This window comes from Typopeltis vanoorti, chromosome 17 (assembly GCF_054136105.1).
Source record: "Typopeltis vanoorti isolate ZY-2024b chromosome 17, IOZ_Tvanoo_1.0, whole genome shotgun sequence".
Classification (NCBI taxonomy): domain Eukaryota; kingdom Metazoa; phylum Arthropoda; class Arachnida; order Uropygi; family Thelyphonidae; genus Typopeltis; species Typopeltis vanoorti.
Window position 1 is genome coordinate 10,539,306 of NC_143565.1, and position 23,281 is coordinate 10,562,586.

The window sequence follows — 23,281 nt, forward strand, 5'->3', positions numbered from 1 at the left end:
ATACACAGTGAATTAGCCACTTCACTATCGTCAGACCTCTGGAATAATATTGATAACATTACATACAATAACGCCACATCGGTTGCTGAACAGAGAAAATATAATTTAATAAGGAAATTCAATTTACTTCAGCAAGAAAAAGAAAAACAACAAAAATATCTAGATCACTCTAAAGTAGTGATTAACCTATCTTCACAAGTTCTGTCAAAAGAAAACAATCTTCTAACGATAGGCTTCACATGATAGGAATTTCACATATTTATATAACTTGAGTCTCAGCTCAGGAATGGAAGAAATATATGACAGTTCCGTTGTACAAGGGTGGTGCAAAAATTGATGTGTCTAACTACTGACCTATCATTATCTCTGGGGTGTAGTCAAGATTTTAGAGAAGTTGGTAAGAACTCGCATACAGAAATGGATAGAAAAGCAAGCTATACTCTGCAAGGAGCAGCATTTGCTTACTAAAGGAAGGTCATGTTTTAGAAATTTGCTCATATTTTGTAACAATGTTACGGCTGAGTTGGATAAAGGGAATGGATACACTATGATAATGTTGGATTTTTCTAAGGCATTTGATAGGATACCACACGAAAGGCTGTTACATAAACTGGAGAATATGGGATTGGAATATAACCTATTGACTTGGATCAGGAGATGGTTGACAGACAGATATAGTGGTATACAGTGGGTGTATCTCAGGGTTCAGTCCTTGGGCCATTATTGTTCAATCTATATATTAATGACATCAGGCAGGATATAACATCAGATGTGCAACTGTATGCCGATGATGTAGGCAGGGCAATCAGGGATGCTACTGATATTCAGCAATTACAAAATGATTTGAATAGGCTGGAAATGTGGGCAAATGAAAATGGCTATCAGTTTAATGTTAGTAAGTGCAAAATTATGCACTTTGCAGTGATCAGATTACCAGCAGCATATTATATTGGCAGGGTTGCAAATACAACTCGGAGAATAATTGTGATGTTGAAGCAAACCTTGACGTGTAAGGATAAGGAAGTCATTTCACCTCTTTATAAGGCTGTGATAAGACCACACATGGATTATTGTGCACAGATTTGGTCTCTTGGATTCCAAGGGTATAAAGGAGCTGTGGAAAAGGTGCAAAGAAGAGTTACAAAGATTACATCCAGATTATGGGATTTAGATTATGAGGACAGATTGTGAGTATGCAGAATACAGACTCTAGTTAACAAGAGGAAGAGAGGTGATACGATAGAAGTCTATACACTTTTGAGTGGGTATTACAGGATAGTGTCTGATGAAATTTTTTGTTATATGGAAGGTGGTGAAAGAATGCAGGGGCATCCATGGAAGTTAAGTTTGTTCACAGTCAAAAAAAGGGGTAATAGTTTGCCTTTAGGGGTAGTGTGAATGAATTTAAGGGAAGGTATAAGCGCTGGTTTGGATGATTTATAGCTTCCCTCAATGAGGCCTTGATTCTCTGGAGGTCTTAGATAATAATAATAATAATAATAAATTGTGGAAGAGAAGTAGAGAGGAGAAATCTAGGTTCACACTAACCGTAGTAGGATAAAATTTTATTTTATGGCAAATACTTGAGAAAAGAAGGTAGCAATGGTCTGGATTTTAGTTTTGTAGATCTGGAAAAGGTATACAGCATGGTACTAAGAGAAAAGCTGTTCAAAACAATATAGCCATTCAGAATTGAGGGGAAAATAGATAGGTCTTGAACAACTTTCTCTAAACATTCATAAAATTTATATTACTTTAATTGAAAGCTGATAACTTTTAGTCCATTAACTATGAATTAACCAGCATCTACTGTATATATAAAATCATTAAAATAGTAATAAGTGATTAATTCAAAACACTTACGGAGGAACTCCTAGTTCTACACATTTTTCCAATACTAAATGACCTGGTTTGTTATGTAACTGCAACAAAAATAACACATTTACATGAATGGAATACATTTTATATGTTACATATTTATTTTCATAAGTGCACAAAACAACTAAGTAAGGAACTGAGTACATACGATACATTTTACATTTAGCCTATAAAATATTTTATAGTTTTTTTAATGTGACTCTCACCCACGAAAGGCTTTAGTCAGTACAACGGATAGGTTAAGATATTGTTTAATAATTTTATATTTCTTTTTTATATAGTCTGGAAACCCTGTTATAGAGCATAAACATGGAATTTTTTCAAGCCACTTCACATCTCCAGTAAGCAAGTTAACGATCACACAGTGTATGATGAAATTCTCTACATCAATGTCCACAGTGGGATTCGAAACCACAGCCTGTTGGAGAGTGGATATGCCAACCACTTAAGTAATCCAGCTGATAAAGTACTATATTTTGCTATACTTAGCAAAATAAGAGTATTTTTTTATGGTAATTGCATAAATGAAACATCATTCAGCATGAGAAACTGCACCATGGATTGGCACAAGGAAGAAACTTACTAACATCAATCTAAAAACCTGAAGATGACACTTTTTAGATAGGTTTGCTATTCTGAAGGTTGGCAGTTGAAGAGAATGAAAACAAAACTAAAGAAATAAAGAAAGAGATTGTGGTAGTTGTTTAATATTATATTATTCCATCTTAGTAATTAGATACTTTTACTGGGGCCTAGTTATTAAGCCCAAGAGCAATGCATTTCATGTCCCATTTTATGTCATATTATATTATCCAGCCATTGTATCCCTCTTGTGGTGGGGAATGGACATTGTTGTCTTTATATGAGATTAACTAACTCACCTTTCAATCAATTTTATAAGTGTTCCTCTCCTCACATGCTGAGAAGATGAAAAATTTAACCTGTGAGAGAAAGCCAAGTTACAAAGAGATGGTGGCTAGTTATGAGCAGGAACCATGGAAATACAAAATGCATACAGCAAAGTGGAATACCTATGAAAAAGAGAGTGAAGTGGTGAAAGTTGAGTCACTGACTCAACTGTTCTGTATTCATGGCAGTATTCTACAGCTGAACAAATTTATTATTTGTATAGGTTAATCATTCAAAGTAATGATGAAAAAAGACACCTAGTTTTTGTGATGCTGAGGAAACTTGTGGTGGTTAAAGTTAGCTCAAAAAAAAAAAAAAAAAAAAAGACATCTCCCCCCCTCCCCATCTCCAGATGTAAGCAATGTCCCTTCTCAAAGCTGTGCATGCACATTATTAGTCATTTATCTAATGTTTCCACTCCAATATTACTCTAACTCATTCCATCTTAATAATTAGTTACTTTTACCTGTGCTGTGAAAGGAATGCTTATACCTAGCAACTGTGCACAAAATTTTTACCTTCAGAATTTCTAATTTAAAGTCAATAATTTTTGAATATACTATTAAGCAGTGGAGGATCGTGGCTTGAAATCGTGGGGGTGCTGCAACTTTCGAAATATACATACACTGTACTGTAAGTACAGTGTACACGTGTTTGGATATAATATCAAAATTATGGTAAAAATTTTAAAAAAAATTAAACATGAAAAAATATTGTTTATTATCGATAAAATTATACAGTTTGGTATAATTCAAAATTACTTAAAAATAAAATCCATTCTTCTTGTTTTGTTTCGAACGACAAAGTCAATAACTTTTTCCTTGATGTTTGTGTGACTGTTGAAGAATTTTTTCTTTGTTGAAATCATTGCAAGTGCATTTAACCTATCCTGATTCATAGTGCTCCTCAGAAATGTTTTTATTCTCTTTAATATTGAAAAACAACATTCAGGTTCTGATGTAGTCATAGGAATTGTCAAGAGAATTTTTATCAATACAGTAATTTCACAAAGAACACAATCAAAATTATTTTCGTTATTAATTTTAACAAGTCAATTAATTTACTTGTATGTCGGGTCTACTGTAGAATACTCGAAGTTCAGTTTAAAGTTTTTCTTTGTTGATCATGGGACATATCGTGTTTATGGAGTAAACACGATAAGCACTATGAACACTCTACTACTGGCGCAAACTGCATATACGAAGAACACAATCAAAATTATTTTTGTTATTAATTTTAACAAGTCAATTAATTTACTTGTATGTCGGGTCTATTGTAGAATACTCGAAGTTCAGTTTAAAGTTTTTCTTTGTTGATCATGGGATATATCGTGTTTATGGAGTAAACACGATAAGCACTACGAACACTCTACTACTGGCGCAAACTGCATATACGAAGAACACAATCAAAATTATTTTCGTTATTAATTTTAACAAGTCAATTAATTTACTTGTATGTCGGGTCTATTGTAGAATACTCGAAGTTCAGTTTAAAGTTTTTCTTTGTTGATCATGGGATATATCGTGTTTACTCCATAAACACGATAAGCACTATGAACACTCTACTACTGGCACAAACTGCATATAAGCAACAGTGGAACTGCGCAATGGACAGTGCTGCATTACGCTAATAGCTTGCATCTCACTATGACGTACATATGCTTGCATGCGTAGCAATATGAAACTGTGGTAAACACAGTGCTGCTAGCGTCCTTTGCCCTCCTAAGTGCTACAAGATGGATTTTATTATTTTTTATACAGAATAAGAGAATTGTATACGATTGTTGATGATACAATTAAATATTACAAGCAATTATAAATAAATTAACAAATATATTTATATATTGAGAAAAATTGGGGTTGCTGCAGTTCCACAGTGCCTATGCACGTTCACTGCCACGCTCTTTGCACATAGTTTGTTACCGCACCAAGCACTTTCACTTCTTCAAGGTCAGTATGAGTTGCTATACGAGTATATTCATAGTTGGCTTGTGAGGCTCATAGTTTGCTGCCACGCTCCTCGGGCATAGTTTGTTACTGCACACTAAGCACTCATTTCTTCAAGGTCAGTAGGAGTCAACATATGAGTATATTTGTAGTTGGCTTGTAAGGCTCATAGTTCGCTGCCAGGTTCCTCGGGCACAGTTCGTTACCGCATGCTAAGCACTTTCACTTCTTCAAGGTCAGTATGAGTCGACATACGAGCATATTCGTAGTTGGCTTGTGAGGCTCATATACCAACTACGAATTTACTCGTAGTTGGCAGCGAACGTGTTAAAACAAATTATATGATAAATGATACTTGTCATTTATTTTATTTAGTAATTTATCTAATGTTTCCACTCCAATATTACTCTAAACCATTCCATCTTAATAATTAGTTACTTTTACCTGTACTGTGTGGATGAATTGGCACTGAAGATAGCAAGTTGCAGAGGAGCATTTGTTTAGTGTCTACAGTCTAGACAGTAGACACTAAACAAATCACACAAATCTGCCCACGTGTACATGAAAATGGTTTTCATGTGCACATGGACTTGCAGAAATTAGAAGGAATTTTGGATGTGAGTATTACCAAATATAAGATGGAAAGAAAAGCATTATTTGTGGTGAGAAATCAGACAAGACTGAGTTTCAGTTGCATTGAGGTCAGTGATATATAGAAAGAAAAGAACAAATGAAATAATAGAGCTTAAAGTATAGTACCCTGGCATTTGTTGCAAAAACTGAAAGATAAATATCTAGCCAGGAAGAGAGCTAATAACTCAGTTGCTATAGAGACATAAGGTAGGAGAGCTTTTTTGGACAAATCTAATCACATAATAATAAATTGGAAGTATTAACAGAAACCACTCAAGGTTCTCCATATCTTCCTGTGGAATTTATCCAGGTGCATGTGCTTGTATCATAAGCAATAATATCTACTGAGAATTAGAAGTGATGGAATTCATACTGTTGATCATTTATCAATTTGTAAATAGAGTTCAATGTTAATGGATTTCTCCATTCCTTTAGAAAGGAATAAAGTGAAAGTGATAAAAGAAGTCGTTAGTCTTTATTATTGGCTTCTTCAGAGTCACTTCACAAATACTAAATTAAACAAGTAACACAAACTATGTAAGTCTGTACAGTACAATCTAGACTAAATTAGTAATAGTGTCTTAAATTCACAGAAGCATGTGTACATTGCAAATCTTTTGTCTACAACTGATATATTGGACAAGGTCTAATACTGAGAGATTTTGCATTCTGATCTTCCAAGGCTGTAACTGCATCAAACAAAAAAGACCAATCCTCATATTTTTCTTGGAAGAATGACAGGTAAAAAAGACTTGGATCATTAATGTCTCTCTACCCCCAGGAATAAATTGTTAAAAGTGACTCACCAGTTGTCAGATTCATAAAATTTCATTACTGAAAAGCAATGGGGGGATCTTTTGTGAGGAAGTTTCCCACTTCCTCATAAAAATCATCGAATATGTAATTTTTATAGTTGGTGCTTTAATAATGAATATGTGCAATATGTTCGTGATCTTTCCTTGACAAGATAACTAAAAAAAAATTGAAAATATAACAAAAATTTAATTAAAAATGATTAAATATGAGCGCAAAACAGCCACATGTTCATCTCTTTCAGTTTGTTCAATATGATTGAACAAGTTGAAAGTTTGCAAATCTCATCATACAATAATAAGTGCTGTATTATCAGTAACATTCTTGATTGCCCTGCCTAATTTTGTATCACTGGCCAACAACTGAACATCTTCTGTCAGTTCCTTATGTTATAAATTAAAGATAACAAAAAAATTATTTACTTGGTTTAATCCTTTATCCGAGTGTAAGCAAACAAGTTTGCACCTGAATTATTTTCAGGACTGGGCAACTCATATAAAGAAGCAAAGACTTCACATCACTTGCCTTAGTAATCCCTTAATGCAAAGCACATATCCTTACATGTATGGATAATGATATGCATTATGGGAAGAGTCACTACCCAAACCAGTTTTGGCCTTTATTGAGGTCTCATCAGCAGGAGCCAGACCAAGAGGTAATACTATGGTTGAAGTAATGCAGAAGTCATATTTTCATATACAAGTAGCCAAAAGGAGTCACACCTTATTATTAAAATACCCTGGATTAGAGAAAGTTGTTGGAAGTTTTTCCACTTGATTATGCTATAAATTAAAGATACGAAGATTATATATATATACTTGGTTTAATCCTTTATCCAAATATAAGCAAACAAGTTTGCACCTGAACTATTTTCAGGACTGGAGCAAACTTTTTTGCTTAAACTTGGATACTACAGGATACAGAAAGCTGTCAGGCCAGTGATACCTTATAAAAATGGACCAATATCAGGCGAATATATGGATGAGTGGGCAAAGCGATCATGTCTCCTATAAGATCTGGCTAAGGCAACTCGTAAATACCGGCGAGTGTATTCCCATAAGCTCTGGTTAAATTTCATATGAAACTTTTATAGTTTCTATATTCAGTTTTGAAATAATATTGGATTAAATATCCACTTGATTTATATAATTGTAGATATATATTGTTAATTTAAGATAATCTTAAAAATAGCACTAAAAACTTATCAGAAGAAAGTAGTCTCAAAAGCATAAGTTAATGCAGATGCTGGAGACAAGAACCTTTGTCTTGCTGAACAGACTGCAGCAATGTTGATGATATCAGTGAGGATAACTCAACATTTGGAATATATGAATTAAAACAAATTGTTACACCCCGATAACTTAAGAATGTGAAAATTTCAGTTATCATGATGTAACAAGAGAAGAAATAAAAACCCTGTATGGATAACTAAGTAAGAAAGCTTGTTCCTAAGCAGATATTGTTAAGAGCCTTTGAAAGTAGCGAATACAAAAAAATTAAAAGAAAGAAAAATATGCTTGCATCCAAGTGAAAAATATAGTTGAAATTGTTTGTTGAACTAAATAAAAAAAAAAGAAGGGAATTTTATTGCAGTTGTGATATGATAAAATAAGGTTAAGTAAAGCAAAGAAGATTAGTCATAGGATTTTGTATGTGAGAGGCTAGTTTTTACACTTGAAATAAGAGATTAAAGATTCGAGTTAATTCTTAGAAAATTTTGGAAAGGGGATTAATTTAGTATAGATGACATAAAGGTTAGCTTAAACAAAAACTAAAGCTCAGGGTCATAATTCCCGAATTGAGACTTCATCATGAGTCAGTCGCGTGCACACGGACTGCATGATGTTTTGGCAGAAAAACGCAACTATAATTGGTCAGTGAAATCGACTCCAGTAAGGGGGAAAGAAAGGAAATTGAAGAAGGTGCTGGTAGGAATCATCGTATAAAAGGGTTAGAGACCCCCCCCCCCCATGGGGCCTTTTTTTTCCTCAGAGTTTTCTTCACGAGTCTTTGTATAGGTCTCACCCAGTTTTCCTTAGTGACGGATTAGGAGTTTTCTCCATCCAACACAATAAGGAAACAAAGTGTGCAGATTTCGATTCCGTGTTCCTATTGTAAGAAATGAGGGATGCCATTTAGTTAAAAAGAAAGAAGATAATGTCAGTGTGTTTAATCATCCAGTGATTGTAACGAGAGAAAGAAAATTCTATAAAGAAGTCAGTGCCCACGTGGTGAACTTCACAGCCACAGAATAGATGATCCTATGTATGTCCTTGATTGAAGAATGTAAGGTAAAGATTGTGAAAGTCCATCTTAGTGCCAAAAGAACTTAGGAGTGATAAGTTATAGAAGAGTTCATCCTAGGAAGGTAAAAAAATCGGAAAAAGGTAGAGACCAGTGTAGAAGACCCAAGTCAAAAGGTACTGTAAAATCTCGTGTCAATTCAAATCATACGTAACTGTAATCATGTTCAATTACTGAACAGCTGAAGGATTAATGAGAATTATACTAGGACTTTAGCACATGTCAGACTAGAATGAAAATGAGCTTGTTACTATACATTAATAAGTATTCATGTGCCTAGAGATTTATGCAAGTACACTGTATTTTATTTAAGAGAGTTTTAATGGTCAAAAGTGTGTATTAGCTCAGCGAAAGGATAAATTTAATCCATATTGTCTTAGTAAGAAAATCCGAGTAACTGAATATATATGTCCTAGAAAATACAGAATTATAGCGTGATCAGATCAGTAAGGGGTTAGACAAAAAAAGTCAATTAGTTCTAGAATTATACATGTTTGTATGTATAGAATCTGTCATGGCGATATGATCACAATTCTTATATAGGATCTTAACCTAATACTTGTTTAGCTAATGTTAATTTGTATTAACCTGTTTTACTTAACCTAATACGTTTAGCTAGTGTTAATTTGTATTATATATTCTTAGTATTGAATTGAGTTTTATTTGATAAAGAATGAATTGCATCACGTTTAAGAGTTCAATAAACTTTTGTTCCTTGAAAATACAGTTGTCTGAGATTGCCATTCAATGCACCACTTGTAACAACGTATGAACCTAATCACACGGGGGGATTTTGTTAAGTTACGAGATAAAGGTCACAACTGCATATTAGTTTCACACTCAGACATATTTTGGTAATTACTCCTTGGTAACTGACCTAATGTTCAATCCTCACCTTCTCATGGTGCACCCTGTTGGGTATTTACTTGGATACTGAATGAACGAGGATGGGCTGGCAATTTGGGATTTAGCTGACCAAATTGTATTCTTATTGGTTAAACCAAAATAAAAAAAAAAATGATGGTACAACATGACAAAATTTCAGGCCTGCTGGGGCGTCAGCTGGTTAAACAAGGCCCCCATTGTTTTCGCCAGGGAACCAGGGCAACAGCGAAAAGTCAGCTAGTGGAACAAATCTGAAAACACACCCCAACTCAACATCACCAGAATTAAAGATCGGTACTATCAACATAATAAGCCTGAATGGCAATGAAATGGAGCTAGCTCAGGACTTAGATAAGTACCAGATTGACATAATAGGGGTGACTGAAACAAAAAAGACAAAAACTGGTGAGATCTTTCTGAGCAATAAATACAAAATGTTATATTCAGGCAATGACAATCAAGGAAAAGAAGGAGTAGCCATTGTATTCAACACAAAACACGATGCTCATCTTCATGCATGGCAGGCAGTGTCAAGTAGAGTGATTTGGGCAAATATCTGAATGGGGAACTGGACAATGAGACTTATTTGTGCCTATGGTCCCACAGAAGGTTCTACTAAGGTAAAAGTGGAGGAATTTTTTGAGGCTCTGGAAAAAGCTACTGACACAATGAAAAAGGAAAAGTTGGTCCTTGTTGGGGATCTAAATAGCAGAGTAGGAAATGATTATCCGACATACAAAAATATTTTGGGAAAATTTGGAGAAAAGAGCAAAGCTAATAATAATGGCAAATACCTGTTGGATTTCTGCTCAGGACATAGACTGGTTATTACTAACACAATGTTCCAACATAAAAATGTGCACAAATTCACATGGAGAGAAGAGACAAGAAATAAGAAAAATTAACTATCAACACTAACATAGTCTCATTGACTATGTTAGTGTTCATAGTGATGTCTTTTCCCTGGTGCAGGACACCAGAGTGTACAGAGGATTTGAAATTGGAAGTGATTATTATTTAGTCTTGAGCAGGATAAAATTGAATTTCATATTGAAAAGAAAAATATGTAAGAAAGTTTTAAAGCGAATAAAAGTTGAGCAGCTCTCGGATGTGAACTGTAGACTAAAATACACAAAGATTATGGAAGAAAAAATGAAAGAGTTTGAGAACAGGAATCAAACCTTGGAGATTCAGTGGCAAGCCATGAAGAAAACACCGATCGATTCAGCTAGACAGGTGTAGCTGTCTGCAAGGATAGAAAAATTAGAACTCCATTGTGGACACAGGAAGTTAAAGAAGCAGTGAAGGAAAAGAAGAAAGCATATAAGAAGTTACTGGCAAATAAGTCGGCTTGTGCTCTTAGAGAATACAGAGACAAATGTAAGAAAGCTAAACACTGCATAAAACTAGCTAAACAAAAGTCATGGGAGAACTTTGGCAAGAATATAGCAAATAAATATCAAGAAGGTGGCAAAACATTCTGGAGGTTGTTGAAGAAACTTAAGAATGCAGGAAAGAGTGCTGTAAAAGGAGTTAGAGATGATAAAGGTGACATGAAAATGGAGAAAAAAGATATCCTTGAAGTACGGAGTAATTACTTTGAAAAACTACTAAATGAAACAAGCAGTGATGACAGCACAGTGGTAAAAAACATTGACCAGGCATGCAGTCAGGAATACATATCCATACTTGAAGTAGAAAAAGCCATCAAAGGCATGAAATGTGGAAAGGCAGCAGGAGTAGATGATATTCGACCAGAAATGCTGAAGTATGGTGGTATAAAAGTCTTACAGTGGCTGCACTGCATAGTTCAGAAAGACTGGACAGAGAGACGAATTCCTGATGATTGGAGTAGAGCTCTCATAGTACCCATATATAAAAAGGAAAATAAAACTGAATGTGAGAATTACAGAGGTATTTCCCTACTGAGTGTTCCTGGCAAGATCTATGCAAGGATACTCCAGAAACGGTTGAGAAGAATTGTGGAAGAAAAGCTGGGTGAAGAACAAGCTGGATTCAGGCCAAATAGAGGCTGTCAGGATCAGATCTTCACTTTACGACAAATAGTCGAGAAAGAATGGGAATATAACAAAGATCTGTATTTAAGTTTTGTCGATTTGGAAAAGGCATATACAAGGTGCCAAGAGAAAAGCTATTCAATACGCTACAGTTATATGGTGTCAATGGGGTATTATATGAAGCAATACTTAGTCTTTATTTGAGTTGTAAGTCAGCAGTTAGAACTGAAGGAAGTACAGGAAGATGGTTTAATGTTAAATCTGGTGTGAGACAAGGATGTACATTATTCCCTCCGTTATTCATTATCTATATGGATCACGTTATGAAGGAAAGTGGTATTGAACATGATATCAAAATTGGAGATGTTAATGTCAGCTCTTTGCTTTATGCAGATGATGTTATACTTCTAAATAAATCTGCTAGAAGTCTGCAAGATTCTCTGACTAAATTGAATAACTGTTGTAATAGATATGGTATGACGGTCAGCATTAAAAAGACAATGAAAATAGGCAGAACTCATTGAAAATGTCAACTGTGTTGTAAGTGGAGAACCTGTGGAACAAGTACAACATTTCAGCTACTTAGGCATGATTTTTACTGAAGATGGTAAATTAAATATGGAAATAGACAACAGAATCAGGAATGCTGGTATGGTGGGAAGTCAATTGAATAAATTCATATGGAATAAGAGAGAAATTAGTCAGAACACTAAATTAGCTGTATGCAAGACAGTGTTCAAACCAGTTTTAACTTATGGATCTGAGAGCTGGGTCAGAAGTAAAACACTTGACCAAAGACTAGAGACCGTAAATATGAGAGTCCCGAGAAAGATTATAGGAGTGAACCGATGGCATCAATGGCAATATCATATTAAAAATGAAGATATTAGGAAAGAACTTGACATTGTCAGCATCCAGGAATGCATTAGCAGAGCTAATCTCACTTAAACAGAATGGTCGAAGAAAGATTAGCAAAACCAGTGTTCTCTGCCAGGTTAGAAGCAAAACGACCCAGAGGAAGACCATGATATAGGTGGATTGACACGCTACAAAGTGCCTTAGACGATAGAAATATAAGATCTGATAATGTTGGAGTCTTGACAAGTAACAGACTGATTTGGTGGAAAATTGTAGATAGGAAGTTAGTAATGATGTAATTTTTTTCATGCAGTACTATCATATCCTGTACACCCGTTGAGGGTATATGGCAGGAATTTGATGATGATGATGATATCCAATGATTTGAGTCCAGGGTTAGAAACTCATGAAAATAATAATAGTAAGAATAGAATTTCCCATGTAGCACTGAGTTTGAAGTTAGAGTCAAGGCTAACAGGATAAAAGATATGGTGATGTGTTGCTGGGATTTCTCTATCAAATAGAAGAGAAACCTCAAATGAGATTTCTCTTTTATCCATGCAATGCTTGGATGACTTAAATTATCAAAACATTGGATGAATAGAAGAGAAATCTCATGATAAGAATGAAAGAGAATTTATTGGGCTCTTGTGAGGCAAATTTCTCGAGCAGCTCATCAAACAGTGTTAAATTTCATCATAGCATAAGAAGGGGGGTCTTAGTTAAGGATGTGAGTGTCTTGCTACCAGTTCGTAACAGTGATCATGCCATGACATGTCCTGAAAAGTAGTTATCTATATTGGATAGTCTAATTACAATAGTTACATGTTAAACTACAAAGCTGGAAATATGATAAACTCAGGAGAATATTATCTTTGGTTCCATGGTATGAACCAAATATATGGAAAGCCTATCAGCAATGTGATGGAAGCTTTTGAAGAAATTCTTAAAGGAGGCAGTATTTGAATGCATCTCTAGAGCTCAAAGACCAAATAGGGCAGAAGTGAAATGAATGTGCAGTCATATTAAGCAAATGCTCCATAAAAAGAAAATGATAAGAGTGAGAAGGGTTATGAAATATATAAAGTGCAGGCAATGAAAGTTATGAATATTGAACAGAAAGCTAAATTGGAGTATGAAAGGAAACTGGTAAAGGGTAAAGGCAATGCAAAAGAATTATGATTATGCCACAAGTAAAAGAAAAAATGTGGAAGAATAACGTCAGTAAATTCAGATGGTACCTTGAGTCAAAAGCAGATGCTATTATTCAAATAATGACTGCTCACTTCACTAAGTTCTATCAATGAGGTATACGTGACACAGCACACAATGCTACTACTGCATTGGATGAAGAGACACACATGCATGAAAGAATGTTCAACTATTGTATAACCTGGATAAGAATTTGGTAATAGGGATAGATGCTATAAAGCATGTATGCTATAAAGTAATGTTTAGATGAACTGGCTAGGCTCTTGACCATATTTTTTTTTTCCTATAATTTGAGTCTCAGCTCAGGAAAGATCCCACAGAAATGTTCTTGAACATTCTTTCATGCATGTCTGTCTCTTCATCCAATGCAGTAGTAGCATTGGGCGTTATTGACAGAGTTAATTGACAGAGTTTAGTGAAGTGAGCACTCATTATTTGAATATTGCTTGTTTTTGACACAAGGTATCACTGCATTTATTAAAGTTATTCTTCCACATTTTTTCTTTTACTTGTGGCATAATCATAACTCTTTTGTATTGCCTTGACCCTTTACCAGTTTCTTTTCATACTCCAATTCAGCTTTCTGTTCAATATTCATAACTTTTATTGTCTGCACTTTATATATTTCATAACCCCTCTCACTCTTCTCACAATACTCCTTCCACATTTTCTTTTTATTGATCTTTTGCTTAATATGATTGCACATCCATTTCAATTCTTCCCTATTTGGTCTTTGAGTTCTAGAGATACATTCAGATACTGTCTCCTTTAAGCACTTTTCACAGAATTCCATTGTACAAGGGGTATGCAAAAACTGATGTGTTGAACTACTGACCTATCAGTATTTCGTAAGTGGAGGTGAAGATTTTAAGAAGTTGGTAAGAACTTCCATACAGAAATGGGTTTACTAAATGGAGGTCATGTTTTACCAAACTGCTCATATTTTATAATGATGTTACAGATGAGTTAGATAAAGGGAACTGATGAACTGTGATATACTGTGGGAGTTCACTAAAGCATTTCATAGATACACATGAAAGGCTGTTGCGTATACGCTGAAGAACATGAGAATGGAATATGAACTATTGACTTACACAGGTGATGAACACATATGGGGAGAGGTGAAGGGGGTCACCTGCCAGATTTAAGGTGACCGGTAACTTTACCCAGGGAACAGTTCTTCGATCCCTGTTGTTCAACTGTTTGCTGATGATATAAAGATAGGCAGGGCTATCAAGGATGCTAGTGATATAAAGTAACAGAATGATTTAAATAGGCTAGAACTGTGGGCAAATGATAATCGCTGTCAATTCAACATTAGTTAGTGGAAAGTTACGTATTTCAGCATGATAAAATTTCTAATGTCATATTATACTATGGGATTATGCTACGAAAAACTGAAAGCTAAGGATCTCGGAGTTATGGTGCATAGAAATTTGCAACTGAGAAGTCACATAACAAAATTTGCAAATGAAACTCAGAGGATAATTGCAATACTGAAATAAACATTGACTTGTAAAGAAAAAGTTATTTTACTTCTTTACGAGATCTTGATACAATTGCACCTCGACCACTCTCTGCAGATTTGGCCTCCAGGGTTCAAAGAGGATAAAAAAAAAGCTGTGAATAGGGTGCACAAAAGAGTAACAAAGATGATAATGGGATTATGGAATATATTTTGAGGACTGAATGAATAGGTGAACTGCAGACACTGGCGAACAAGAGCAAGAAGATGATATGATGACCTTCTGACACAGTGTTACAGGATATCAAATGATGAAATTTTTTGTTATATAGAAGGTTGGGAAGGGAACACTGGGGCACCCACAGAAGCTAACTTTTTCGCACAGTTAAGAAAGGGGCAAGAGCTAGATTTTTCTCTTAAAGAGCAGTGAATGAATGGAACAGTTTGCCTACTGTGAAAATGAAAAAATGGATATTTGTAGAATTTGAGAGATATGTTTGATGAAATTTACTTGGAGAGTAGTGTCAAAAATTTTTCTAAGCAGCTTCAAAATAGACAATTATAAGTTGGTGACTAAATTTTTTTTGATGCATACAAACTCATAGGGTGTGGAAACAATCTTGAGATATGATTCCAATAAGCTTGAATGCTATTAGTGATGAGTATAAGGAATGTGTTCATGAAGTATCCACAATCTATAATAGTGAATGAAAAAGGCAAGTACAGCCCAGCATGTTTGCAGTTCATATGAACAAACATCAGCAACTAAATTTTAGGTGTTGACCTTATTCAGCCACTATCTTAAAATACACTTCACATTAGAAAAAAGAAACAGATAATTGTTTGCCTATCCCTTTCTGAAACATTCATGTTTCCAAAAGCATTCAAATTTAATATCATAATCTGTATTTCTAGATTTCTGAGTTCTCAATTTATTCCAGCAGAAATAATAACTGGGAAATATTCTAATTCATCCAAGTATTTGAAAAGTATACTTTACCTTACATATGTAAGTTATGGAAATATCTTCTTCAGAAGGTGGCATACATTTCTGCCTTTTATTTGCTATTGTGATACAAACAAACAAAACAATTCTTACTACTTAGCAGGCACATACATCAAAAATAAATAAATACTTAGGTATTTCAAGTAGTAAAAATTTGTACTGATATAAATTAAACAACTGGATATGAAAAGTCAGCTGAAGTGATACAAAAACCATGTCATAGTTAGCTAAGCAATTTTTTTTTTCACTGACTTTGTATAAATTATGTTTCAAATATAAAAATACAGGTAACCCTCGTATAACGCGATACTTATACAATACGGTCTACAAATTGTAGTAACTCTTGTTCAACGTGGTTTTGACAAAAACACAGTCTAGAAATTGTAGTAACCCTTTATCTTTTCATATGTTTTTCACCGCGCGACTTAAACATCAAATTTTATCTTTGTTAAATTTGTGTCTGCCCGTATCACGCAGGTAGTTATAAGTAGTGATTTTATATTAGGGGAAACACCCTTTAGCACGCATTACGTCAATTGTATACTGTATAAAGTGTTTATTGTTGAAAATTTTCTTCGTTTTCTGCCAGGAAAGCGCATTAAAAATCATAAATGTGTTATCTCAAGCTGAGCACTTTATTTTCTGGTGACTTACATACATAATTAATATGTAATGCTTTTTTATGTAAAAAAAATATTTTTATAGTAATGGCCACAAATTGCATTGAAAGGGAAAAAATGAATACTGAAAAGAAAATTAGTCTTGAAGAAAAAAAATTAAAATCATGGATTGGTTGAAAAATGGAGAAAAACCAGTTGTTGTAAGAACTTTGAATTTAAATGAACCAACAATTCAAACAATCAAACAATGAACATAAAATCCGAGAAAGTGTTTATTGCTGGGTCGATGGTAAGTGCAAAGTTTGTTGCTCATGTACGCAATATTCTAATTGAAAAATGAAGAAATCTCTAATGATTTGGAAAGAAGATGCACTCAAAAGAAAATTCTTTTGGATGGAAATCTTAAAAACTCCCCAAGTTTATAAACATTTATAATGCAGACCAGGTGTTCAATGCTGATGAATCCGGGTTATATTGGAAAAAAATGGCAAAACGCACCTATATTTCGAAAAATGAAAGATCAGCTCCTGGATTCAAAGTTTCCAAAGACAGAATTACTCTACTGTTTTGTAGTAATGCATCAGGTGATTACATGATTACATGACAAAACTAATGTTTATTAACTGATCCTCGAATCCTCGTGCTATGAAAGATTAAAATATGCACTTATTTTTATTTTGTATAAAACATTTATGCATTGAAGTGCAATGAAGCTTAATTACAATTTGTAATTTTTATAATTTTATACTATGTATTTGTGTCATAGTTTATATGTTTTCTTAACTTACATGAATTACCTGAATTAAATAAAAATACATTTTTGTTGGATATGTCATTGTTGTTTATATAATTTTTTTTTTTTTAAAAAAAAAAACAATTTTGGAACACAACCCTACTTTTTGTATATGATATGAGTCTTGGCTAGTACGATAGCAAAAGGAGAAAGCAGTGTATCCTTGATATTATTGATAGATGTACAATGTGTCTTTCGATTTGAGAAATCTTCATGTGGTTCAGTTTGTTTTTTCTGTTATGTAAATAAGAAACTGAAGTGAAGCTAATCATTCTTACAGTTTATAATCTCATAGGATAACAAGCACTTTTTTTTTAAATGTGTATTCCACACACTAACTGAGGTTGCAATATTAGTACTGCGGGTGAGCTAATAATGGTAAGATAATCTGAAAATCCTGGTACTGAGACCAAACGCAGCACTTTTTTAAGCCACTTCAAACATCTAATAAACAGGGAAATGGTCTCACACTGGATATAAAAATCATCTACTACCCCTAAAAATGTTCACAAACATCCATGATGACAGTGGCATATGAACCCCTTGCCTATTGATACACTTCCATTCAATCAATGGGCTGCTAACATGATCCAAGAGTTGAAATGATCAATAATTTCTAAGGTTTGTAATAATATGATATGGCAGGAAAGAATCTATCTCTTTCAGCTCCTTTCCTATAGGAGAAAATTTTTAGTTTTCAGATGATGATCTGGTTAGTTTTATATCCATGAAAGGAAATGAACTATTATGAACCTCTGTCGAATCCATTTCCATATTTAATTTACCATCTTCAATAAAAATTTTGCTTAAATAGCTAAAATGTTTTACTTGTCTATAAGGGTTCTCCATTCATGATGCAGCTTATGTTTTCAATGCTTCTGCCTATCTTCATTATCTTTGTCTTTTTATTGCTGATTTTTATACCAAATTTATTAAAACAGTTATTCAATTTAGTCAGGGAAACCTGCAGACCTGTACTGGATTTATTCAGAAATATAACATCATCTGCATAAAGTAAAGAGCTGAGATTAACATCACCAATTTTGATATCAGATTTAATACCACTTTCTTTCATAATGTGATCCATAGAGTTAATGAATAACAGAAGAGATAATGTGCACCCATGTTGCACATCTGATTTTATCTCAAACAATCTTCCTGTACTTTCTTGAAGTCTAATTGCTCATTTATAACACTCAACTACAGACTATGTGGCTTGATATAATGCCCCATTTACATGATATAACTGTAGCATTGTAAAGAGAATTCTTCTTGGCACCTTGTCATATGCCTTTTCCAGATCAACAAAATTTAAACAGAAATCATTGTTATATTTCCATCTTAAAGTGAAAGTTTGATCCTGACAACCTCTATTTGGCCTGAATCCAGATTGTTCTTCATCAAGCTGCCTTTTATTTCCCTTTTAACAGATGAGAGCTCTGCTCTAATCATCTGGAATTTGACCCTCTGACCAGGCCTTCTAAATTATGCAATGAAGCAACTGTAAAACTTTTATACTCTATATTTGAGTATTTCTAGCCAAATTTCATCTGCTCCAGCTGCCTTTCCACATTTTATTATTAGGTTTTAGATTTTTTTATTAGGTTTTTGATGACATTTTCTACTTCAAGTATGGAGATGTATTCCTGACTGATTTCTGTTGGTAGTTTTCTACCATACTGCTGACACTGCTTGTTTCATTTAGCAGTCTTGCAAAGTAATTACTCCATACAGAATATTTTTATCTTCAGTTTTCATGTCACCTTTATCATCTCTGATTTCTTTTACAGTAGTCTTTCCTCCATTTCTAAGCTTTTTAATGGCCTCCAGAATATTTTGCCACCTTCCTGATATTTATTTTCTATGTTCTTACCAGTTTTTTGATGGCTTTTGCTTTAACCAACACTTAAATGTTTCTATCACATCCACTCTTTTTCTCCTATCAACCAACATCTGCAATCCACGCACCCTCAAATCTATCCTCATAGGGAGACTTTTTCACAGACAGCTCTTCTAATCATATGACAAGGTCCAATACCCTGAGTCCCATCCATCATACGTAATTATCTCTTAGTAGGTGTATAAATTCCATTTCCTTCCTGCCATGTGATTTCTTCCTTCTAGTCTATATCTCCATAGTTGAATTTCACCATAATAATCACTCAATCTGCACTCATTATACTAATTTGCCAATGCATGTCTTCCAGATCATTTGGAGCACCCCCCCCCCCCTCCTGGCATATAGCAACAACCAATTGCATATTTTGTCTAATGGGCCTTGATCTCACACCAGACTGCTTCAAATGAAAAACCATCCTCCCATCTGTCTCCTATTCTTTTTGGCTGAAATTCATCTGCTATCATCAGCAGTACTCCTCCCCCATCCTATCTTCTCTATCCTCCCTGAAAATACTAAACCCTTAACATATTCAATCCCTGTAACTGTATCATTTGCTTTAATTTGGATTTCAGACTTCATGAAAGGAAGAAAAATAAAAGTCAATGGAATTCATTCCAACATGTACTGGACTTGGGCTGGAGTTCACAAGGTTCTGTTTTAAGCCCACTCCTATTTCTCATCTATATGAACAATATTCATTCTCACATCATAAATGATACAAAAGTAGTATGCTATGCAGATGATATAGCAATCTGGCACACAAGCTGTAATCCTCAACAATCTGAAAAAGTCCTAAATGAATCGATACAAGGCTTAGAAAGATGGGCAAAAGAACTTAAATTACAGATAAACCCAAAAAAACAAAACTGAGTATCTTCTCCACTGATAGAAAAAATAGACATAATAACAACCTCCAAATCAAAATATATAATACCAAAATAGGAAAAACAGACTCTTCAAAATACTTTTCTAGATACTGAACTGAGATTTACAACTCATATTACAAATATATCTAATAAAGCTCTTAAAAAGCATCAAAAGGCTTTGTGGAACAAAGTGGGGTGCAAAACCGAAGATACTCAAAACTACATATACAATACTCATACAACCCACTATGGAATATGCCTCATCCACCTGGGCTCCAGCTTCTACTAGCTCAAAAGAAAAATTTAACAGAGTACAATGAAGAGCAGCAAAAATTATCATAGGTGTAGTCTCATCCACAAATAATTTAAAAGCTCAACAGGAGTATGGACTTCACATACTAGAAGACAGAAGAAAACTCTCTGAAGTTAAATTCACTAACAGAATGAGGAGCCACCAATGGGGTCACATCTCACTCAGGACTTTCGATACCTGGACAGGAAAATCTAGACTCAAGAGATCATCTACTTTACAATATGATCATGAAATTAGAAAACAGATCGATTTAGAGCACTTGTCTATCGAAATAAGCAGAGAGCCATTCTTTCCCACTATACCACCAAAAAACACAATGATCAATTTAAATCTAGAACCTTGTTCAAAAAAGGATCTGCAACATGAAAATAAAAGAAAAGGACTTGACACTATACATCTTAAATAAACTAAACCATGTCATCGCTTACATTTATGAATCATCTGATGAAGCACATAACCTCCTTAACAGCCAAGGTAGATGAAATAGTGAGACCAAATTGCACTTCTTATCGATGTTATTCAATGGGTATTACAGAATCATATCCAGATTTTTTAGCTTGACCAGTTGGGGGATAATCAAGGAGGAGCAGGGGTTTTAATAATTCTACCTGGAGGTGAGGAAATGCAAATCAAATCCACAACTGGCAAAATAGCTTCAAACTTCACTTGTGAATTAACAGCCATACAAGCAGCTCTAAAGTTCTATCTCTCTAATCCAGTAATAAACATCTTCAGTGACTCAAAATCTGCACTTGAAGAATTAAAAAATAAAAAATAAAATTCATACAGGAAATTCATGAGCATCTAACAACTTTAAATTTGAAAAATAAAAACTGTAAACTGCAATGGATGCCAGCCCATGTAAATATTAAAGGCAATGAGAGAGCAGACAGACAAACCAAAGAAGCAAGATACTCACCTCAAAAATTACATCCACTACCACTTCTTCAACTTTTTGGTTCTGTCCACTGCTGGATGAAGGTTTCCTCCATGATTTTCCAGACCACTCGGTTTTCTGCTTCTCCCATCCATCTCACTCCTGCAATTTGTTCCAGTTCATCCCTCCACCTTCTTCTCGGTCTTCCTCTTTGTGTTGTTCCATCCATTGGTCTCCACCCTGTTGCTTTTCTAGTCCATCTTCCGTCACTGCATCCGACAATATGGCCAGCCCATCTCCACTTAGCCTGTTTAATGTATTTTACAATATCCATGACACCTGTTTGAGATCTTATCCAAGTATTTGTCTTCCTATCTCTTAATGTTATTTTTAGCATACTTCTCTCCATGCAATGTTGTGTTGTTCTCAGCTTTTTGTTTAGGGCTTCTGTTAAAGTCCATGTTTCCCCTCCATATGTTAGGACAGGAAATATGCACTGGTCGAAAGCTTTCCTTTTTAGACTCATAGGGATGTCACTTCTGAATATGTCTCTCATTTTCCTATAAACCATCCATCCAAGGTGAATTCTTCGTTCAATCTCTTTTCTTTTGCAATTCAGAGGATAACAATTGACCCAATTATACATATGAAGTAACTTGTTCTATTTCATGGTTTTCAACTTGACAGTTCTATGATTTATGTATTTATTCATCATTATTTTTGTTTTTTTTTTTCTCTATTTATTTTTAATTCAATTACTTTGGAGGCTTCATTTAGTTGATTTAGCCTTTCTTCCAGATCTTCAGGATTATCTGCTATTAAGACAATACCATCTGCAAATTTCAGATGATGCAGCCTTTCTCCATTTATGTTTCTCCATCTATAATTTAATTACAGAAGTTGCATTATTGTAAATATGTTTTAGTGTTTCAATATATGGTTTCTCAGTTCCCTGGGTTTCAAGTGCTTTTAGTGTGTTGCAGATGTTTTAATTGAATCAAATGCTTTTAGTAGTCTACATAGGCCAGACATAAGGGTTTATTGTATTCAATTGATTTTTCAATGAGCTGTCTTAATGTCACAGGATTGCATTCCCTCTAGTTTAGATTTTATTCTATTATTTATAATTTTTGTGAAGACTTTATATATGGTGGGGAGTATAGGCTTATAGTAGTAGGCTTATAGGTCTGTAGTTTTTAATTTCTTCCTTATTGCCCCTTTTAAAAATTAATATTAGAAGTGAATTGTTCCAATTTTTCTCTGTTTTAGGCATTTATTAAAGAGTTTAGTCAGCTGTTTGATGACAGGACTTCCTCCCAGTTTTAAGAAGTCTACCATAATTCCATCTTCTCCTGGGGCCTTTCCATTCTTCATTTCCTGCAGTGCCATTTCCACTCCACCTTGTAAGATCTCAGGGGCATCGTGTTCTTCCTCATTCAAGTTATCCATAGATGATTCTTGGATGTCTCGGTCTTTGTCTTCATAGAGTTCAGTATAAAATTCCTGAATTCTTTTGAGTATTGCATCTCTATTTTTTATAAGTACCATTTTTTCCTCTTACAGCGGCTATTTCTTTTGTTCCAACTGATAATGTTCATCTTAGGACCTTCATATTACTATTGTTTCTTTAATTTTCCTAGTATCATATGATCTAATTTCATGTTTCATCCTTTTACATATAGTTTTACAAATTTCCTCATATTCTATTTTATTGGTGTTGTTCAAATCTCTTTTCATATCTCTTCTTTTTTTCATCAGATCTAAGGTTTCCTGTCTTAGTGTTTCCTCTCTCTTTGGTGCCTTTTTACACTTCCTATTTCTAGTGCACAATTCAAGATAGATTTTGTTAAGATTTCATTAGCATCATCGATGGTAGTAGCTGTGTTTAACTTTTTTTAGTTCATTTTTGAGTGATTCTCTATAACAGCTTTTATTGTGGTAGAAGTTTTGTAGTTTCATTAAATTGGACTTTTTTCTTATGAGCT

The 23,281-nt window shown here is 34.2% G+C and overlaps 1 protein-coding gene across 2 annotated transcripts in view; it reads right to left on the reverse strand.

The window, feature by feature from the left end:
* Window positions 1-23,281, reverse strand: part of RNaseZ (ribonuclease Z) — a 336,200-nt gene that overhangs the window by 201,296 nt on the left and 111,623 nt on the right. Inside the window, exons 7-8 of one of the 2 annotated variants that reach the window (XM_090407252.1) lie at window positions 15,922-15,986; window positions 1,864-1,922 (exon numbers count right to left, since the gene is read on the reverse strand). In XM_090407252.1, coding sequence (XP_090263378.1) covers window positions 1,864-1,922; window positions 15,922-15,986 — 124 coding nt within the window. The remainder of the gene's footprint in view (window positions 1-1,863; window positions 1,923-15,921; window positions 15,987-23,281) is intronic. The other variant, XM_090407253.1, reaches the window with a different exon arrangement.